The 22,703-nt window shown below is 52.0% G+C and overlaps 1 protein-coding gene across 40 annotated transcripts in view; it reads right to left on the bottom strand.

The window, feature by feature from the left end:
- Positions 1–22,703, bottom strand: part of NCOR2 (nuclear receptor corepressor 2) — a 395,046-nt gene that overhangs the window by 69,771 nt on the left and 302,572 nt on the right. For all 40 annotated transcript variants that reach the window (XM_065568677.1, XM_065568676.1, XM_065568680.1 and 37 more), the window contains 2 exons: positions 12,562–12,704; positions 4,511–4,658 (listed from right to left, as the gene is read on the bottom strand). In XM_065568677.1, coding sequence (XP_065424749.1) covers positions 4,511–4,658; positions 12,562–12,704 — 291 coding nt within the window. The remainder of the gene's footprint in view (positions 1–4,510; positions 4,659–12,561; positions 12,705–22,703) is intronic.

The following is a 22,703-nucleotide window of genomic DNA, read 5'->3' as shown; positions in this document are numbered from 1 at the left end:
AGTGCCCAGACAGACAGGACTGTGTTTGGGAGGAAAACAAGAACATAACATAGGAATGGCCATACTGGGTCAGACCAAAGGTCCATCAACCCCAGTATCCTGTCCTCTGACAGTGGCCAATGGCAGGTGCCCCAAAGGGAATGAACAGACAGGTTATGATCAAGTGATCCATGCCCTGTCACCCAATCACAGCTTCTGACAAACAGAGGCTTGGGACACCATTCCTGACCATGCTGGCTAATAGCCATTGATGGACCTATCTTCCAAGAATCTATCTAGCTCCCTTTTGAATCCCGTTATAGTATTGGCCTTCACAACATCCTCTGGCAAGGAGTTCCAGAGGTTGACAGTGCATTGAGTGAAAAAATACTTTCTTGTGTTTGTTTTAAACCTGCTACCTATTAATTTCATTTGCTGGCCCCTTGTTCTTCTGTTATGAGAAGGAGTAAATAACACTTCCTTATTTACTTTCTCTATACCACTCATGATTTTATAGACCTCTATCATATCCCCCCTTAGTTGCCTCTTTTCCAAGCTGAAAAGTCCCAGTCTTATTAATCTCTCCTCATACGGAAGCCGTTCTATACCCCTAATCATTTTTGTTGCCATTTTCTGAACCCTTTCCAATTCCAATTGGTGGATGCATCAAATCCCCAACTCCCGTGTGCTGTGTGTTAGGGTCACTGGCTTTCAGTCTGGAACCAGCAGCCCCAGCTTGTCCCCCCAAAGCACGTCCTTCAGGTCTAACTCCCACCATGCTCCCGCCCCAACTGCGTGGGACGGGGACATCAGCTCATCCTCCTGGCTACTTTCCTCATCTCTTCTGCACTCCCCCCACAGTGGTGCCGTGGTCTGACCTTCTCCCGGCCCGCCCCATACAGGAGCAATATTCTCCTGTTCCCGCTACCCCACATAAAAATGGGTTCCAGGGACTCCCTTCCCCCACCTGTGAGGGGGAATTCTCTCCTCCCCAAACCCCATACCTTCTGGTCAGAGGAGGGAGAAGGTCTTGTCCACCTACCCGGTCTCTGAACTGGACAGCAAAGTGCTGGGATCCCCACACTGTCCATAACACATCAGGGACAGAAAGAAGCATGCTCCTCTCTCTGCCTGGGCTGAGTGCATCCTGTTGGCTGGGTGCCGTTCTAATAATGGAGCCCAGCCTTAAAAACCAAGGGACAGGGTCACGAATCCAAGAGCCAAAACCCTGTGTCTAAAACCAGGCAGGCGGGAGCTCTCTGTTGGCCCTATGAACCAATGACATTTAAAATTGCTCCCTTCACTCTTCTTTGCATCGTTCTCGAAATTCCAACCAGCCCTTGTCAAGGCATCGGGGCCAGTTCCAGTGTGATCAAGGCCTAAGCCAAGGTTCCAACCTCTCTGCTTGCCTCCCAGGACTGCATCACTGTGACTATGGATACCAGCCTTCCCTCATCCCCGCAGCCCAGCCATAAAGAAATCCATGGCAGCAGAAGGAGCCTGCCACACGTTTTTGTTTAGCAGCCAATATGAAAAGAAAGGAGATCAGGGTCAGCCGGAGGGAAAATATCCCAGAGTTTCAGAACAGGTTAATGATTAAGCATCCCCAAATCTATGGGAAATGGCTTCCTCCTGAGCTGAAAACACTCACGTCTAGATGCAGGGAGGCGTTCCAGAGCGGAGACGCCTTTTGTTTCTTTGGCCCAAAGGGAGGAATATTTGGAGTGAACTGTGCCTTGGCAAGATGGCCTGCAACTCCTTCAGGGGGTTACTGACCCAAGGGAAAGGGTGTGCTCCATCAGTGGGAGTTGAGACTCTCAAAATATTTCAGAACGTCAGAGGTGTAGGGTCAAGATGAACTTGCTTCGGGATTTAAGGGCAGCGCTCTCCCCCTCAATACAGTAAGGATGGGAGGGAAGGTGGGATTCCTTCCAGACCCAGATCTGTATCCGTCTGCAAGGCTTTCAAGTTATATCCAAAATGGATGGACGCAGAGGAACAGTATTCTGATAGCTTTACGTCTGAGCACATCCAAAGTATTCCACTTTCTTGGCAGAAAAATGCCCCAAGGCCAATAGGAATTTCAGCCTTCCCTGATGTTTATTTACTTATAATAAATCAGTGAAACAGTCACCCAAGGACGATGGGCCAGGAATTTATAGTATTTAGGCCGGACAGAGATTTATGGTGTATTTGGCCAAAGCCTCGCTCATAAATGCACCCGCTTCCCTTCCCAAAGTGAAATGGGGTCTGCCGAGGCCGAAGAGATGTCTGCAGACATTTCGCCTCTGGTTCAACCAGGCTTTAGATTTCCACGGGTTCGTTCCCAATATCGTGAACCTGCTGCGAGCGTGGGGAGCTGAATTGCAAATGAGTTGTGCACTGGCTGGTGAGGTGCATCCTACAGTTAGTTATCCGGCCTGGCTTTGCTATAAGAGGCCCGTTCATTGAAGCATTAGGAGATCCGTACGTACGCTTTGCGCTCGCGAACCAGGTAGTTCGGACACAGACAATTAATCACGCAACAAATTCATCCAAAGCCCTCCCCTCCGGTCCGTATTCATTACGCCGAAATGCATCCCCAAATGTCACAGGGGAGCTAGGCAAACTGCTCAAGCATACCGCTGCTCTGACATTTCTGCTCCTGTGACATTTCATCCACTTGGCTTATAGCTTTGTTCAGCTCAGTAGCCCACTTCAGAAATATAGTCCTATCTGCCTCACAGGATGAATAAGAGATGGGACTCGAAGCCGTAATAATGTAAAGCTTCTAAGTGTGTCAAGAGAACTGCTTCAAGTCTTTAATCTTAAAACACATGGTTTTACTCTGAACAGCTCTCACAAAGAGCAATAACCACATCTTACACCAGGTCTGTTAGTCACAGATCACCCAGCGCAGATTTACGTGGCACCTGCCTTATCATGAGTCACTTTCAACAAAGACTTGAAAAGATTTGCAATTTCCAGTCCCATTAGCCTGGTCTCCAAGGCCAGGGCTCAGCATGGGGCCAGCACTGCTGGTTAAGTTATTAAATTACTTTGACAAAAGTCAAATGGGACCATTGCCGTAAATTACACACATTTTCCCAAACTCGCGGCTGAGGTTTCTGAGCCAGAAATAGCTAAAACTGTCACTTTCGGTTGACTCCCCTTCTTCTGCTCAAATGGGAGAGCGGAAATTGCCTGCCTGAAAGAAGATATTAAAAAATGCAGAGGTGTGCTGACCCCGCGGCTTAGCAGCTACTGAATGTGCTGCTGCCACGAAGAAGAAGGACTTTCCAAAGCAGAAGTCACGGGATGTTTGTTGTTTAGGTCAGGAAAGTCATAAAAGCGATGCGCTAAAGAGAACGGGGCAATCTTGCCTCTACCAGCCCTCCTGCTGCTTCATTCGTGGGGGATTGGAGTCAGCAAAGCACTTCAGCCTGGGCTTCACTTAAAGCATGTGAGTAAGACCCCTCCTGATTCAGCAAAGCACTTAAGCATGTTCTTAAGTTATGCCTCATGCTCAAGAGCTTTGGTGACTCACAGCCTGGGGCAGCGGACAGGATAGTGACGCTTATTTTGCCTTACGACTGCCCCTACGCCCCCGTCGACCCGCACGGCCCCTGCTTTCCAACCCTCACGCCTTGCTGGGGGTCATGCAGGGTGAACAGACCTTTATTTAAAAGGAAACCCACTCTAATTTACAAAAGTCTAGAGGTGCACAAGGCCTAGCGACGTGGGACTGGAGGTCAATCACAGTGCGGACTCTTCGCTAGGGGATGGAAAACCTAAGGATGTGCAAGATGACACCCATGACCAGCCCAGAGATGCCCAGAGGTAAGGGATCAGTCGGAGGAGACAGGGTTTTGTCCTACTAGGGTGGGAATGATAATTTGGGCCAGGAGCAGTAGTGACTGAAAGTGAAACTAACAAAAATTCTATCCCCCAAAACGGCACCAACTGGGTTCCTGGAGGGCCGCCTAAGAGAGGCCAAAGGATGACTGAGCTGCGGCAATAAACCTCTTGTCCGCAGATAACCCCTCCGGAGCTAGGCAGTGGGGAAAGGCTGGCGCTGTGCGTGCTCTCTCACTCCTGGTGACAGAGGACTGGAGCTGCCAATCGAACCCCTAACAAAACAACGCCCACAGCAGCCTGAGGGCATGCTGGCTATCAGCTGACCAGGGTATGGAGCTTTATGGCCTCACACAAATAAATCTTCAGTAGCCAGGAATCAGACCGGGGCCGTGACCGAAGACAGTCCCTGCGACCGTGAAATCTGGAGGAGCCAGAAATGTCAGCGCTTCCGTGTCTTCGGTGCGGTGTGAAAGCGTCGCCCTCGCATATCCTCAGGGTGCCAGAGCCATTCCGCTCCTCCCGCCCAGGAGATACTCTTACCAGGGAGACCCCTGGAAGCACTGACATTTGCAGAGCAAAAATGCCTCTCCTGCCACCTGCCCTGGCAAGAAAGGGCTGCTCGGCCGCAGACAGGGATGAAGCAAACAAACCTAAGCCAATTCCCCCCATGGCCGTCGCCCCTCAAATGCCTCACCTTCCGCCTCCTCGGCCATCTCCTCTTCGTTGCCACTTGTCCCCGATACCTCCATCTCCTCGTCCTCTGCCGTGGGAGGGAAGGCAGCTTCTTCATTCTGAACGGCAGGGGCTTTCTTCTTCTTCCGCCTTGCGTTCCTTTCTTTCTCCTGCGGGAGAAGCAGTCAAGGGTCAAAGACGAACCCCTCAACAGTAACCAAAGGCAGAGTTCGGCCTGCAGAGCCAGTGCTTTCCCTGTATTCCTCAATGGGAAGGAGGAAACAGGCTACATAAAACACTGCGTATTCTTGGATTCTCTTTACCCCCTTATCACTGCTGGACCTTATTAGTGACCGCACTGCAGAAGGGCAGACTTCATAAAATGACAGAAAGAGCAACTTTAATCCCCAGGCAAGGGTTGTCTCTGAAATAAATCTTGAGAGTTGAGGGGGGAATGAGAAAGAGGGGAAAATCACATTAATATGTATTTCTTCGATTCTGCCATCCTTACTTTGAGTGGTGCCTCACTCATTGGGACTACTTACAGAGTAATGCCCTACTCAATGTGAGTTAGGGTGGACGCATCTGCTCTACAGTTGGCACACACGTGCAGAGTACCAGCCCTCCAAGTTTCACAGAGAAACTTTTACTAATTGAGTGGCACGCCACCCTTAGGAGGCTGCTGGAGAGGGAGAGGCTCACAGAAAACATTCGTCTTTGCACAATACCGCAGTGTCAGAGCAGGAAAGCATTGCAAACAATCATGTGATAAGATAAAACCGGTCTCCGTTTTCACAGCACAATTTTGAGCTTAAGACACCTAATTACAATCAAGAAGTTAGGCACCCAATTAATTCAAATTGAGGCCATCTTTAAAAATAAACTGGGCCTGTAATATCTACCACTGTATTATTAAGCCAATTTACAGATGACTAAACTTTAGTCAACATCGTGGGTGTCTCCATTTTTTGGATGCCCAACTTGAGACACCTTAAAGGGCCCTGATTTTCAGACACGCTTGGGCACCCACGTCTTGAAACGAAGTTAGTGGCCACTCTGAGTGCTCAGCATGCTGGAAAAAATCAGGTGCCAGATGAGTTGAGCTGGACACCCAAATTTAGTAGATACTTTTGAAAAATTGTGCCCTGAGTGACTATCCCACTATCACAGAGCGAGCGAGCAGCAGAGCAGTAAACAGAATCTGGGAGTTGAGATTCCTTGCCCTCTCTTCCTCCTCGAACCACAAAGCAATACCCTCTCTTCTCTTTAAACACGTATAACACACACACACACACACACACACACTGCTACTTCCAATAAACTGTTTGGCCTGAATCAAGAGTCTCGTCTCTGCTAATGTTTCCTGGTGTCATTACAGAAATAAATATAACCAGTAGGAACATGCCCGTCACCTGCTGCTCCCTCCGCTCGCCCCACTCAAATGACGTACTTAGAGCGTTTATTTAAATGGATGGAAAATGAAGGCTGCAGCAGCAATGCAAACTCTACCTTTGGATCTCGAGATTGGGGGGGTCTGATACCTTCCCTCTTTCTCTATAAACTCAAAAACCACTGGATAAACACCCCACAAACTGCTTTTGCTTGGCAACACTGCCGTTTGAACTGTTTTGTATCGAACTGGGCAGGAGAGGGTGGAGGTTACGTGATAGCCGAGGCAAAGAGCCCCCTGACCCGACCCACCCACTTCTGCGGTAACCCCATTCTTTCCACAATCTCTGCTCCCCCGGGGAAGAACTTTGTCAGAGCTTCAACTTGTGCCAAGGGAACAATTCAATAATTGTATGTTATTGTCTGAAGAAGCAGCTTGTAGTTAGGGCTTCAGATAATGCTAATGTGATGACAAAGCTCTTGCGTTACTATGGCAAAGCCTTCTTCACCTTACTGCCTCTCTTACTCATGTGTCTGTGACTCAGCCGAGCTGACGAGTGGGATCTTATGCTGGGAAATTAGCTGGGAACAAGCCCCTGCATCAACACCAGACTTGGCTTTTATGTTTGCACTAAATGACAAGCAGCGGGATTTGGCTCGTGCAGAGATGAACGCTCCGGCAGGCAGGCCTCTGGGGCTGCGAGAGACCCACTGAGTAGTGAAGTAACAAGGGTGAGATATTTAATGGAAGCAATTTGAATCCAGAAAGCAGAGCTGGTGGGGAGACATACCTAGTGACAGGCTCAAGCCGCATGCACAAATGTTCTGCTTTAAGGTTTCGGTTCTGGTCAAGGCATATCCAGCCAAATTCATCCCTGCTCTAAGTCCATCGCCTCGTAACTCCATCAAACGCAGCCCATCTGCTGTCATCATATACTTCGACTGAAAGCTCTTTAGGGGTAGGGGTGGCCTATCTTAACACAATGGGTCCCTTATCCCTGATGGCGATCCTAGCCACTACCAACGTATCATCTGACATTAGGTTAGTTCACATGGCAGCGAAAGTGGGGAGAAGAGAAGCTTCAGTCAAAAATAGCATTCAAGGCAAAATTTGGTCGTCCATAGAACCGATGTGTTTGGACGGTGCCCAGCATAGTAAGTCTCCAAATCCAAGGGTGCTAGATACAAAGAATAAAGAAACGAGAGGACGGCAAGGTGAAGCTCCTATCTGCTGCAGGAATTAAATGCTTTTACGTGGCGTTCCATCCTTCCTTTGGTCTGTAACTGAGTAGCTCTGGTCCCTTGGGCTCAGTTTGAGACCTGTTATCAGTACTTCAGTGGTTTTCACATCCATCCTATTCCTTGGTGCTCAACGTACAGTGTGTCCTATTAAAAGTGACTTGTTAGATTCATCCGAGAGGGTTTTTTCCCTTGGAACGTATGGGATAGCTCGGGCAGGACTGGGCTGCAGTCTTTGGCTTATGCGCATCTATGTCAAAAGGGAAATAAACCAAACCCTGAACTTCTCCCACGGGAGGTTATTTCCTAGCACTCCGCAGTGCCTAGTGTGTCATTCCACTTCCTATGGGGAGAATGGCCAACCCAGACGCCTGAGGTGGCTGCAGTGGCTGGTTTCCAGCCAGCTCTATTCGGTTGTCTCCAAGTCTGGTGAGAATCAGCAGTTCTTCTCAACCTCCTCTCCAAGCTGTCTGGTGTTACTGGAGCCTTCCCCACTCTCTCTCCCTCCCTCCACCACCCCCGGAACAACCCGGAGTAGCCAGGACACAACCTGCTAGTGTGACATCATTCTGGGCCATCTGCCCCACAGCCCGGACAACGGGATCACCACCTGACACTGAGCGAGCAGCCAAAGCGGCGTTAAAAAAACCCTGCTCCTGATACAGAACAGTCATCATATTTATGCCCCATCAGCAGCTGTCTCAGCCTTCCCTAAAAGCATGACGTCGGCACTCCCGAATTAGCATGGCAGGGTCATGCGTATTCCAGCACTGGGATCAGAAGTGGGGCTAAGGCCAACCGCGTTGGAGTGTGTACCCCACACAGGCCCAGAAAGGGTGAATGGGGACCTGAGAGGCCAGTTGTGTTACCTGTTGGCACCTGGGGTAGAGGGAGAGAGCCAGGTTTAATTAGAGACCATGCCCAGCTGGGAAGGGGCTGGGTGGTAAGCAGGAAGTTTAGTGCAGAAGGGACAGATTCTGCAGTCAGGCTCTGGGATGAGAAAGGAGGAAGGCCAGGGATCCTGGGTGGAGAAGTCTGGCACGAGGACAGGAGAGAGACAAGCAGTGGAGTGGTGAGCCCTGATCAAAGGGCAGGTTTGGAGGACCAGGGAGGGAGCCTGGGGAGGTGCTCAGTGGAGGAACACTGCTGCAGAGAGGGAAGAGGCCAGGAGTAGAATCTGGTTTGAGTTTGTATACTTTTGGTTTGGGACTTCTGTTAGGGGATCGAGGTGAAAACCCTGGGAGTCCTGGCCCCCGAGAAGGGGACAGAGACAGTAGAAAGCCCCGAGAGAAGGGTGTGAGGACCACAGGGCCCAGGGGTGGGGCCTGTTTTGTGAGGACCTTGGACCATTTTATGTTGGACGTTCCATTACCCCGGAAGGGTGGACTAAATCTGGCCAATGGGCCGGGTCACAGGACGGTGCGCTCTAGCAGCAAACGTCAACCTCCGCCCAATACGATAACCCAGCATCAGTCCCAGTCCTGCTCCAACTTCAATGGCCTTTGGGTCAGGTTCCATGTTAGCAGGGGGAGCGGTCCCCACAGGGCCCCACCTGCAGAGAGGAATCGTGGCCTCTGTTCCACAGCTGGGAGTCACAGCCCAGACACACACGGAAGGGGACAGCCCACCTTTCAACAGGAAAGGGCGACTGGATGTGTCTAACTCTTTCACTCAGCCAATGGGATGAGCGAGTGAACGGGGTCCCCAGCCTACAGTGCCTCCAGGGCAGCAAAAAGAGCTCATTCCCCACTTCCAAAGGGAAAGCAGGTTGAGCAGGGCAGCTCTCTCCCGCTGGGATCAGCGCCAGGATCCTGTCTGTCTAGGAGCTGTCCGGATTCTGAGGCAGCATCTTACAGGGAGCAGGCTCCGTCTTAACTGATCGCGGAAAGCGCACGGCTGGGTGCCCTGTGGACATCTTGCAAGGACTTGTAGGACCCTTCAGTTTGATAGGTTAATATGAGCCATATCGTTCCCTGGTCTCAGGCAAGTCCAGCACAAGTGGCAGACACCCACTCGGGGAGAGAGATTCTGAGTTCCGACGGCTCAGGGAAAGAGCAACTTGAGAGAACATTCTGTATCACAATGCCCCATTTTCCCCTTGACTGCTGTGGTTAATGAAACAAGAGATCAGCGCGCAGAAGGTCAGGACTAACCGAGGCTGAAGCCAAGAACAGCTCTCAGGTGCTCGCAACAGAACTGAGCCGAAACGCCCAGAGGCAGAGACTTAGAATGAGGCTTAAAGGTGGCATGACTCAACCCTAATCAGAGGCACCGACCCCTCTGATGTGTTTCTTGGGCTGGGACCCCTCCCAATGGGGTGGCTGTCAACATACAGCTGCAGGTGTGTATTTTCAGGGGTGGGGCTGTTAAATATGAGGTCCCCCTCCCCCCGCTTATCTGGTCCTGTCTTAAACCAATACTGCCAGGAGGGTTCTCCTCCAGTCACAAGCCAGTGAAAGAGGGACGTCTGGGAGTCTTCACAGCTCTGCTGAAAGGCAGACAGGGCTACACAGGCTTCCCTGAGCTCCCAGTATACAAAGTCCGTCTCTCAACAGCTCTCCAGGTGAGGTTTCTTTTCTGTAACAAAAGGACAGCCCTTCAGGTTCAAACCCCAAGCCCGGCATGAGTGGAGAAGCTGTGGAAGCCCATGGGCCATCCATGCCCCAGAAAAACAGGATGGAGCTGCCGTGGGCCTGCTTTCTGACTGCAGCTCGAATGGCTTTACTGGGCAGTGGGGAGGTGTCCTGGGGCGCAGAACAGGCTGGCAGATTCCCTTTTTGGGTATGTCTACACTGCGTCTGGGAGCCAGCCTCCCAGCCCGGGGCTTGCACTAGCATTGTGGCTCGGGCTCTCAAGTGTGTGGAGGGAAAGGGGGCTTGACAGCCCAAGCCGCAGTGGCTACACAGTTATTTTTTGCATGCTAATGGGAGCCCCACTAGCATAAGTCTATCAGCCGGGCTCTGAGGCTCCCTTTAGAGGCAAGACTCCAAGCTGCGCCCTCATAACCCACGGGCACTGGCAAATCCGGGGTGTGACTGAAAGTCCGGCATGCATGCCCACCGATCCGAGAGCCGTACCTGAAAATCACCAGCCACAGGCCAATGCACCCATTGTGCACGAGTGCAGACTACAGCTGTGCTGGACACAGGGCTCTGTGCAAACCATTGCTGCGGTCCTGGTTTGCACGGGGCTCATGTTCCTTGGGCCGTGCTTTAGGTTCTACATTTGAATGAACCCTCAGACTTAACCTGAAGATCACTTGGAGCTACCGAGTTTCATTGGGATGAAACCATCCGGAACAGTGCATTTCATCTGGCTGTAATTCAAAACCACGCACTGGCACAGGCTAAACCATACACCGACTCAGGTTTGCCCAAAACTGAGCTCTGGTTCACTTGAAGGTTTTTAGAGACCTCAGCAAAGCTGGGCTGAGATCTGAGTTTGTAACAAAACCCTTGTTCTACCCATCCTAGCAACAGGGCTACAAACCATAAACAAGTTACATTTGAGAAATTAACAAGCGTTACTCACTGAGTTTATCCTCCTTAAATTAAATAAACATTCTAGCAAAACTGGGAATGCAGAGCCTATCCGTTTCCTGGTACGTTATCTGCAGGGAGATCAGTAATAGCTGCTGACATCCAGGTCAGGGAATAAGCTAGAGACTTCACTGCAAAATTACCTGATGACATATTGGCCTGACCTCCGACTGCTTCCACTGAGAGGGCGGTCAAAGCCGACTATTTTGCATGCCCAGATTCTATACAGGAAACGATCAGGAGGTTTGGTTTATTTGTGAATATATTTAGGAGTTAGGAAGGAAAGTCTGTGGAAATTCACTCTCAGTTCTTTTATTTTATTCAGTTTTATGGCATCTGCTGTTGCCTAAAACAATAGAACCCAATAAATAACAGCTGAGCTTTCATTGTTCTTATACAAAACCTAAATTCCACAGCCCCCAGCGCTTAAAAGACTAGATGATGATGATGATGATCTAAACTGCACGCGCTAGTGAACAATATGAATGGGGGAGAAAAGGATGAGGGAAAAACTGGTTCTGCAGAAAAACGCCCATGCAGTGCAATTTCTGAAATATTAGGAAGCAGAGTAAATTAATATACTCAGCTCCGATTCTATTACTGAGTTCAGCGATCTTACTTCCGATTCTCCCAAGGAACGAACGCTAGATCTTTATAACATAAAGCTCTATTCGGAGAAGTTGTGTGTCTGTGTGAGTGTTTCATCCCATTCTTTAGGTAGGTGTTTTTGTTGTTTTCTTTGTACCGTTTGTTGGCTTTGTTTCTAACACAATTCAGTGAAACATAGGAACACAGCAGTGTCTCTCAGCTTGGAGAAGTGATCAAAAGAATCACCACTGCCCGCTCTACTTCTTGTTCCTACAGAGTGACTAGGATATTCAATTCCTGTCTGAGTCACTGAGTATTTTCTTGTCTTTTTATTCGCATTGTAATAGCTTGCTGGAGAGATTCCTGTATTGAATATTGTCCCTTTCCTTTCCAAAGCACTCCTTGGGGGGTTACGCCATGTGAATTCTATTAGCCAGGAAGCTCGGAACCCCAGGGTCCTCTGCAAATGAAATTATAATTATAATACTTAGCAGATCTGTAGTGGCGCGTTGCATCTTCAGAGTGCTTGGCAAGCGCCAATTAATTCATTCCCTGGACTTTGCGAGGGAAGAAAGTATTATCATCCCCTTTCTACCACAGGGAAACTGATGCACAGAAAGGTTAAGTGATTTGCCCCGGGCCATGGAAGGAATCAAAATGTCTGTCAGGATTCAAACTCCTGTCATTAGGCCACTGGACTATGCTTGTCCCCGGACATCCCAATGGTTGTTCTGGGAATCAACCTCCTTCCTTCTAATAGCGTTAAAACGGGATGACAACCTTGTGGGGTTTGGTTTTTGTTGTTTGTTTGTGGTCAGTTTGCCATTCATTTCTTTATACTCGGTGCTTGAGCTACCATGGGCCATGCGGTAGTGGAAGACTGCACTGGAAATGAACAGCATTATTGGGTTCATTTCTGATCTCCGTGACACTGGGGTAAACTGGTACAACTCCACTGGCGTCAATGAATTCACTCAGCTGTAACTGGGATCACAATCTGGCTACGCATCATAATATATAATGGCTATTCCCTCCTTTCTATCTCCTTTTTTCTCACTGAGTAGCACATGTGCATCCGAGACCTGGCCATTGTGTTCCACAGGAGCCCCCAACCTAGCCAGAAAATACCAAGGGCCGAAGGACAAATGCCCCCTTTCTCATTATAAGCCGTCAGCCGAAGCCTGGGCTCTGTGATTTTCACCCAGTAAATTCTCAGGGAAGAAAAACTTCCCTTTGGACTTGAGAACGTCAGAAGCTGTTTCACTGTTTGCCGGGAAATATCTGTGGTGCTTGGAGCGGGCTGCGGCGGGCTGCTTACCATTTTTAGTTTGTGCTGCTGTAGGATCTCGTCCAGGTTCTGTCTTTTCTTGTAGTTGAAATAGAAGTTTTTGCACTGCGACACAGTCTTGGAGCCCACCATCCTGGCAATGGCCGACCAGTTCCGCCCATGTTCAAGGAGACCTGCAACCAGGAAAATAAAATCAGAGGGGGCGAAACAAGGGTGGCACGGTGCACAAAGGCTGGGTCACTCCCCATGGACAAACCAAACTCTGCTGGGACGATATGGTCACCAGCACCCGTCTGCGAGACGTCTGTGGCCAAGAGGATGAGCGAGAGGCTCCTGTTTTTCTTTCCAGGTGAAAAGCATTAGACCCAGCAGTCTCGGGGAACAAAGCGCCTGTAGCTGCATCTACCAACAACGCTGACAGCTCTGCGGGGCTGAGGCCAGATCGCACCATAATGGCATGTTGGGGGCAGCACAGTCCCAGCACCCCACAAGGCAGTGACAAGAAGCCAGTTGCTCTACCCCTTCGGAAGATGAAAGCATGTACCCTCCTCCCTGGTGGCTGCAGTTATGCCTGGTTCCTACCCGGGGGGCTAACGGGGATGGGGAAAGGCTCTTTGCACCCTCCACTCTCAGAGCTGGAGCCCACAGGCTCGGATGGGCTGGATGCGCATGCAGAGACGGCCAGGAGGGGCCCAAACAAAGGAGCCAAGACATAAGTGCAGCGATGTATTCACCCAGGCAACTCCACTGCTGGAAGGAGGAGCGTTGGGGGGGGGGGGGGAGAAATCAGTGCTAATCATGGAGCATAGAGGTAGGAAGGAGGTAATCATCAGCCAATGTGTTTCCATGGCCCCCATTATCATTGTATCTAAACCCCTCCCCATCATTAATGTATTTATCCTCCCCACACTCCTGTGAGACCAGGTAGTGCTATTACCCCCAATTTACAGAAGGGGAAACTGAGCCATGGAGTGACCAAGTGACATACCTAAAGTCACACAAAAAGAGTTCCTGGTGGAGCAGGGAACTGAACCCAGGTCTCCTGATTCCCCAGCTATTGCCCTAACCACTGGACCACCCTTCCTCTGTGCAACGCTACCGCATGGCTCTGCTTCATACACACGCTATATGCAATAGACACGGGTCCAGTCAGTACAATACAGAGAGATGTTCACACACAGAAACACACCTGCCACAGGCACTGTGGAGAGAGACATGCTAACGCTGCCACTAGAAGCTAGTGGAACCAAGGAGGGAGAAACCTGGGTAGTGAAAGATCGAGAAACCTGGGGCACTGCCAAAGATTTAGTTACACGTCTGGCACTGGGAGGAGGCCAAACATAGGGAAATTACCAGCCTCCCCTTGGAATGCAGAGGCCAGCTGAGCTCACGGTGTATAAAGGTGTGGGAAGCGAGAGAATCCACCCCAGCTTGAGGTGGGGGTGCCAGGGGCCATTCACTTAATGAGTGCCCTGCAGCCCGAGCAGACCATCACAGCCCCTGGTGGCCACTGTATTGCCCCCTGGGACTGTGCAGGTTGCCAGGGCAGCAGGCAGGCCAGTGCGGCTGAACCAGGATGCTACCCTCTTACAAGTCTGTGTCCTTCCCACATGCTGGATTGCCTGTCTGGGGACTTCATTTGCCCAACGGCCTCAAAGCTGCATCTAGCTGGCAGCTCTGTATCGGGGCGTGTGGCCCCTTTAAGGTTTCCCCTGCCTGCATGTAAATAAGCCAGCTTAACCCCGCTCCTCCCTCTGACCCACTGAGATGTCCATAAGGCCCTGGCGCCTCCCCCCACTGCCAGGCTGAGCTGGGGCTGGCCTGCTAGGGAGCTGCCATCTGGTTGCCCGCAAGCCCTGGGGATGAGACATGTTGCACAGGTCCAGCAGGCTCCACACGGCACTGTCAGGTGGGACTGTGACCGGCCGGCCCTTGCGTCGGTCCATGTTCCTTTGCCTTTTGCCTGCCGCTTGCCACGTTCTTTCTAACCCGCTTGGCGAAGAGGAGCTATTGCAAGCCTCACGAAAAGCACCATTTGAAGGACACGCGAAGCACCCAAATGAACGGGCAAAAGCTGTCTTGTCCATTGTGCCTGGCCCCTCTGGCACAGAGCCTCTGCCACCATGCTGGGGTTCTCTTGGTGCAAAGAGTGCCACCGACACAGACCCTCCTGCAGCACCGGAGGGTCTTTCCTGAAGGTCCCCCATCCCCGTACTGGTCAGGCCTTAGCCTGCTTAGCCTGAGAGCCCTGACGAGATCAAAGGCAGAGTCCGCGTTCATGGTACAGGGAAGCCTCTGGCATGTCCTTAGGACCCGCGCAGTAATTCCCTTTAAAAGTGCGCTAGCAACGAACAAAGGAACCAACCAACAACGGCTTTGTTTATGCGTAGGGCCTACTCTAAAAAGGCTGCATTGGTTCTGTGAATCCCAAGGTTGACAAATAAAACATCCAAAGGGATAAACTCTAGCGCCAGCGCGCACAGCTCAAGCAGCAGTGCCCCCCTGGGATCAGAGCAAGGGCTGGGAGAGCAGGAATTGGCACCCCGGGTCTGGGCAGGCACGTGAGCTGTGTAGCTGCAGAGCCAGCAGTCCCAGCTTTAAATACCCCCAGAGGGCTGGGACACAGGGAGCACTGGGGGTGTAATGATCCCCAAATCCCAGGTAGCAGAAGCACACCAGCTCCATGGCAGACAAGGGCCCTACACCGGCTAGGAGAGAGGGGCGTGGGATATGCCCCAAAGAGATGCCAACCAGTACCCGGGCCAAACGGCCCTCGGATAAACACCCATCCGGCTCCGGGTGAACCCAAGGCCAGCCAGCAACGACGAGTGAAAGTTCCCATATCCTGCACCCTCACACGGCCCTGCACCCCCGACTATGCTGCATGTAACAGACCTGCCAGGCACAGCATAGCGCGGGCAACAGAAGAGTCGGGTTTGAGCTTTAGCTCTACAATTCCCAACGTTGATCCATTTAAAGCCATGACCTTGGCTTTCGGCTGCTGCTTTCGATGGGGACTTCTCAAATCCATCTTGCCACCAACCTTGAGAGACACTAGCCAGCGAGATCCTTCCCCCCTAGGGATGGCTAAACACGGCCGGGGAAAGCAGGCCGGCCCCATGCACTGTGATTCATCATTGCTTCCAAAACGAACAAATGAATCAATCCATTCAATCTTTGCTACTCGGAAGGCTTAATCCCCAGGGTAACAGACCGGGTCGGAATTGTAAGCTACATCTCGGGCAAGGGCCTTGAATAGTAACAATGGTTCCTGCCTCCACAACAGGCACCACTCTCTGTACAATTGTGTTGTCCTCCGAGACGACTGTGCTGCACGGTACGGGGCAGCAGGGTGTGCTAATTGCAATGGCTGTTACTGTGCCGGGGAGGGTCTCACCCCAAGGTCCGTCCGTGCCCACTCTAGTTCCAAGTGCAGCTTGACCTTGTCTTGCTGCACGTAAGAAGTCTCTCGGCTGCCCTTTCACTCGTCAGGTGCGCTGCGCCCAGCGGTGCTGCAGGGCTGCTTCCCAATCACAAGGCTGTGCTGAAGCCTGCTCAATTTAAAGTCACCCGCTCCAGCGGCCCACGAGGCCCAGCTCCTTGGGAAGCTCGGCGCCCTTCCCCTCGCCTGCTGGGGACAGCGTGCGGCGTGCCCGGTCTCCACACAGGCAAATGGCGCGGGCCTGGAGGCAAGCATCTAGCCGGCAGGAGGGGAGCCGCGCAGGTGTCTGTGTCTATCTCAGGAGGAGGTGGCTGCATGTTTCCAAAGCAGAGACCGACCTTCCCCCCGCAGGATCAAACCGGTGCGTACAGACGCCCTTATCTTCGCAGGCAAGAGAACAAAACAGCAACACCTGCTTCCCAAAACTATAATTATCTGTACTCTCAGGGCGGGAGCAGCCAGCAGCTGCCCTGGATCTGGCTGGTGAACAGGCCACTCGCCAGGCACCACCAGTGCTCTGCTGAGCAACGTCAGTGTTCCCTTCCACGCCCCCCACCACCGCCGCCCCCCCCCTTCCACGGACTCTTCACTGCCCCCTCCCCCTCTATCACACAAGCCTGCCACACGCAGATCTGTCTCTCACAAAACGCACACACTCATTTCGCACCCAAACTGAAACTCTGACTAACCAGCCGACCGGATCTTAATCAGCCCTGTGTTGACTGGCGAGGAGGAGAGGATAGGTGTGTGCACAAGCACACACGCTCGCTCGCCCCATCCTTAACGTTCACCCCAGAAGCTCAGCATTTCGTTACTGCCCTATGGCTGTACTTACATTCTCCAAGTCTAGCTTCACCTGCCAGAAAATCTGCTCCGAGCATGCGGCAGGCAGAGCAGAATAAACAGGGAGAGCACTTCTTCAAAGCCCCGCGCGGCACAGCCGTTTGTTACCAAGCGCCGGGAGTTCTTGACTCACATCCTCCCCGCTCATTTTGTTTTCACTCCCTCGCAGCAGCCAAAGAAAGGGAAGGAAGGAGAAAAAAAAAGCTGGTTCTTTAAATCCTGGGGGCTCCGGCACTTAGGAGCCCTGGGCAGCAAGGGCAGCTACTGCGAGGTAACTTAAAACCAGGTCTTAAAAGCAGGAGGCGCCTGACCCTGACGCAAGAAGTTGCCTTGAACACATGCTCTGTCCTCAGTGCTCTCTGCCCCACTGGGGCTGGCGAGAGGCACCCTGGGCACTCCTCGGAGCTTTCCAACGGTCTGGAGCGGCGTTTGTTAAGGTGGACTGAAGTTGCTTTGCTCCCCCCCGCACTCCTCCCGTCTCACCTCCTCGCTCAGCAGCCCGGGGGTACGGGGAGGAGGGTCTGTGCAGTTTCAAGAGATGCCCAACGCTGCCAAAAAAAAAAAAAAGGCAAAGCAGTCGAGCGCGCTGCAGCTTCCCTCCTGCCGGCTGCGGGCCGGGAGGAGATCCGTGCCGTGGGTGTGCGGCGGAGCAGCAAACGAGCTCTAATCTTTTCCTCTGGCTGACCCAGAGGCTCGGTTTGTCTGAATGTGACCTCTAGACAGAGCATTAATAACGAGCGTGGCACTGACCCAAGCTGACAAGGGGTGCGGCCAACTTGGCACCCACTTCCTTTCTCTCTCTCACTTTCTGTCTCGCGCTCGCTCGCTCTCTCTCATCTGAATGTCAACAGCAGGGGGAGTGAGCCAAGAAAACAAAGCTTTGCTTAATAGTTTCCTCTGCTCTGAAATGAATCAAAGGGGCTTTTCTTTGAGGAGGTGCAAGCAGATTCGACTTCTACTGAACCGGGCCGGACCTTCCCCACACGTCTCCCCTCTGCCTTGGTTTTCAACCGAAGGTCGCTACCATCTGGCAAGGTCAGAGGGCTCCCGGGAGAGGAGGCAGAGAAAACAAACAGAGCACAGAGATAACGCTGGACCAACAAGTGGTCGGATAACTTCAGCCCGTTCCAAGGGCAGGGGAGACAGGGACAGGCAGACACACCCCAAGCGTGCTGGCTGCGCGGTGAGCCCTTGCAGATGGGATTGGCCAGGGCGCGGGGGTGGGGACAGTCTCCTCCCCGGTCTGTGGAAACTGAGGCTGGAGCGCCTGAGAAAGGAAGACAGGAAGGAAGAGGAGTGTGCAGACCCGCGAGAACACTTTAAAGCGCATTCGGTTTCTGGAACATGAGAGACTGAGAGGAAAGCAGTGTTGCGGGGAGCGTGGCTTTCATTCAAGCTCTCCACAGTCACAGCCTTTTTCTATTATTTTTCCCCTGGCTCTCCAGCATGGCTGCCCTCGCCCCACCCAGGTCTCGCCTCGCAGAACGACGCATGAGCGAGCCCACAAAACGGTCCCTTGACGGGCTCTCAACTGGATTAACAGATCAAGGTTAAACTTAAAAAAATGATCTCATCCCAAAAATGCTACACTACCCAGTGCGACACTCCTCCCAAGACCCCTCTGACCCCTTCTCCCTTCACGTTCTCCTTTAACCATTTCCTACAGCTGATGGAGACCCTGTGAGCCTGGCAGCCGAGGGGATGGAGTGTTACTGGGAAGGGGATGGGATTCTCCGACCACGGCCAGCATTACAGAGGCAGTGCGTACTGAAGTTTAAGCCATCCCCTCCAAAAGCGGTCTGAAAGGACACTGTGCTCTGAAAAACTATGCTCCACCACAAGCCAAACTAACCTGCGGATCGCCCAGTGCTTTACCAAGTGCGTGACTGTATATAACGTTATTAACCCTGTTTTGCAGGTAGGGAAACTGAGGCACGATGCAAGTCGCAAGGTCCCAGAGCACATCAGTGGCAGAGCCTGGAACAGAACACAGGACTCCTGGTTCCAGGCCAATGAGAGTAGCAGGGACTTCTCCGCGCAGCACACGCCACGGCAGTTCATCCAAGGGCGTTTACGGTAAACGCCAGCTCTCGCTAGCTGTGACCTGCGCCGTCTGCGCCACTCTTCCTCAGAAACCAGCCTGGGGATCCAGATTGTTCTGGCTCCTGCTAAGTCTGTCAGTTGAAGCGTCCGGAAGATGTTCTGCTGCTGCGAGGGAGACTTGCAACGAAACTCTCTCCATCCTCACAAGAGGATCTCCCGGCCCTTGCTAAGAGGGGGTGCTCACAGCCGGGGGGATGGGGTGACTTTTGCAGCCGCTGTGTGATCTCACTGCACGGTGCAGTGCCGCAAACCGAGTGGGTCTGACACGGTTTGCTGCAGATTCCCCTGGCTGCAATGGTCAAGGAGTTCCCCTTTAGTGTGGTCTCCCTCTTCTCCTCTTGACAACAGCTCGCAGGAGATTGGCCCGTGTGAACCCCGGTCTCCCCTTATTGGGGGGCTCTCTGGGACATCAGCCATGTTAATGCTTCACCGTGTTTTCTATTAACCCTCCACATCTTCCCCTGACCCAAGTTAGCCTCCTTGTTACACGGCAATAACAGCCCATCAGTGCGCAAGAGTCCCCGGTGATTCGGCTACATCGGCCTACTCCATTCGCTTCAGTCACAGAACTCTAGAGCAGCCCACTCCACTGCTGGTAGGATTTACGTCTTCCTCCCACTGAACTCTGACCTCACTGCCCTCTCCGGGCCACTCGTCCCCTGAGGCCCGGCTGAGGGAAAGGCAGTGTCCACCTCTGAGCCTTTAGCAGGAGCCAGTTTTCCCTCCAACGTCCACAATCCAAGAGGGACTTTTACCGTTTTTTGAGGAAAACATGGCTCCTCCTCGCCAGGGCTACTCCCAAAGAACGGAGGCAGCGCGAAGCAGCCACTGGAGCACAATCTGGCTGTTTCATCACCTGGTTGAGGTGCTATTCCTGCTCCCTTACTGTTAAAGGAAAAATCTGTTCAAAACTCAACCGTAGGCGGGAAATTACAGTCATTACCAACCCGCTCCCCTGACAGGTCTTTGTATTCCATGTGCTGACGCTCCCTGAGCAGACCCTGGGGTTTCTCTGCTACCTAGCGAAGAAACACGACGCATGCCGTGACAGAGAGACCAACGTGATACAGAGAGCAGCTCCACAGGCCACCGCCACCCCGCTCGGACTGCTACACAACTGCGGGCAAAGAGAATGCCGGGACAAACCACAACGGGGCCTGATCATCCCCTGGATTGTAGGCAAGCACGGAGCCAGGGCCCAACTCTGCGGCCTGCCCGTTACCGTAACTGGCTGAACCAACCTCTCCCACCTGAACCTGCTTCTGGACTGACGGATGTGAACATCAGTGCCCGGGCCCCACCTCTACTCAAGGATTAGAAGGCTGAAAGCTACAGGAGCATTACAAAGGAGATGGTGGGGGAGGGGAGATCCCGCGCCTCTTAAGGGTCAGCTATGCGGATGCTAACACAGGAAGCTAACAAATTCTAGCGCCCCCTCAGCCCCGTTCGTGTGTTAGGCTGGAGCGGGGACCACAGCAGTGCAAGCTGTCTGCCACTTCCTGCCCCAGGCCACCCGGCCCCAGAAGTGCATGAGGCTACCCTGGGACTAGGCAGGGCCAGACTATGCTCTTGCTCAATTTGCTGCTTCGCAGAGGCAAGGGATCCCCTGGAGCGACTCTGGCCCCTGTATCTGATTTTGCCCCCGATACCTGGCGATGCTCCCCTGCCAGCACAAGGGTTCGACCTGTCCAGGAGAATCACCTAACGCTGTATGTGCTCATTTCCTCTGCTCTTACCCCTGTACCTTCCTGTCATAGAATCATAGGATTGGAAGGGACCTCGAGAGGTCATCTAGTCCAGTCCCTGCACTCAAGGCAGGACTAAGTATTATCTGGACCATCCCTGACAGATGTTTGTCTAACCTGCTCTTAAAAATCCCCAATGATGGAAATGTCCTAGTACCCACGCCTGCCTCTCGGCTAGCCCACAGCACTCATGGAAGGGGGAGTGAGCCGAAGACTAGATAGGCTGACACCCAGCTTCTCTTTCCGAGGTTTATTTCAATCAGCAGGTTTTTACACTGGAACGGAGCAAGCGTGGGTGATTGCATGTGTGGTGGTGAGGGATTCTCTCTGCAGCAGGGGACATACACTGCCGCTTACTCTGCATCCAACCTGACAGCCCCTTGCAAGAGCACAAGGTTTTCGTGCTAGGAAGGGGCGACAGAGCAGAAATCTGGACATTTTGCACATACACACGCACGCAATGAAGTGCATTTCCACACACACGCAGGCTAAGCAAAAGGTGGCTAAGAAGCAGAAGGCAGCTAAGAAGAAGGCTTCATGTGGACCCCTGTTTAATTCATTTAATATCAATGTGTGTGCTGGTTTACTAGTAAAAAGGCTGGTGTTTCTAACTACCAGCCCTGAAAACTCAGCCTGGCTATCTGAGAATCAAGTGGGGGGTCGCTTCCCTTCTTGTGCATCATCACCTGAGCTAACAGTGCTGCAGGCCAAACAACACCTGCGCAGCCACCCACTGTCCTCAGAGCATGCCCTCCCCTGTGTCAATCCACTGCTTTCCATGTGTTTGCACAGGAGCGGATGATGCACAAAGTAGGACAGACCCCTTAGCCCTAGGTTTGCAGAGCCAGCACAGTTCACAGGACTGAAAAGTGGCCAAAGCTTATTTTTGTCACTGAAGTCAGCAGATCTGAGCCTCCGTGATGCACAGGGAGGAAAAGCTGGCGAGTAAGAAGGTGCCAGCATTACGTAGTCCCTTTTCAAAGTAAAACCACATGTTAAAGCTTTGGGGAAAGCCCTGAGCTGCATCAAGAATGGTTACTAGCTCTTCGATAAATCCCCTGACCCTAGCAGCTAGCCAAGCATTCCCGGGGGCCGGGGCATGAGAGCACGGACAAGGATAAACCATCCTGCAGGGAAAACTCAATCAGGTCCAAGCTGGGGGTGAAGCTCCAATGGGAGTGGATTCACTCTTTACCCACCACCTAGTCCAAAAGCAAGTGTGGTAACTCCTGGAGCAACTACAGCTAATCAAAACCACCTGCTTGTACCTTTGAATCACAGTCACAATGGAAGAAGCCGATGATATCAGAACACACGGCACCATAATTATATCAATCACTGTACGTTTTGGCAGACTATCGAATCAAAGTTTACTACAAAATAAGTGTCGTTAAACAAGAACTTCACCCTTACAAGGTTCTCGTTCCCCTAGTTAACTTTAATAATATGGTATTCCCCACTGTTGTCTCACCCTATATCCATAATACCTCCTTCCCTTACTTCAAATCTCTCCGTTCAGCATCGCTATGCAAGTGCTGTTGAATATGCTCACTCAGATTGCAACCTGGAGAGATTATTCAACTACCCTGCTTTACTACCCCAAACCAAGGTCCTTGGCATATGTGCTGCTGGGTTTGACCCTTACAGCCATCAGCTGGAAGGATCAGACTGGGACTGACTGTTGAGGTTCGTTTTGAATATTCAGAATGCCAACTGGCTGCAGGCTAAAAAAATAATCCAGGACCAAGCTTTGGAAGTGCCAGTTAGAGTGAATTCGAACTTGCTGGGTGCACTCAGCAGGAAAATGCCTTGTGAAGGTGGCTGGGGCCTGGCAAGATGGGAATTTAGCTTCTCTGCAGACACCTGTGATGGAAACCTCGCTATTTCTCAGATCAGTGTGTGGGGGAAACATCATTCAAATGGTCAGGGGGTCGGGGGAGACCAAACCCCACACTCCCGTGGGCTGATCCAATCCTGCGTAGGCTGGAGCGCTACCTGCTGCCTTTCTATACAAATTGGGCAGATGTTGCGGCTACTGG

The sequence above is a fragment of the Chrysemys picta genome, chromosome 15 (assembly GCF_011386835.1).
Source record: "Chrysemys picta bellii isolate R12L10 chromosome 15, ASM1138683v2, whole genome shotgun sequence".
In the NCBI taxonomy this organism is placed as follows: Eukaryota; Metazoa; Chordata; order Testudines; family Emydidae; genus Chrysemys; species Chrysemys picta.
This window is presented reverse-complemented; position numbering and strand designations above follow the sequence as displayed.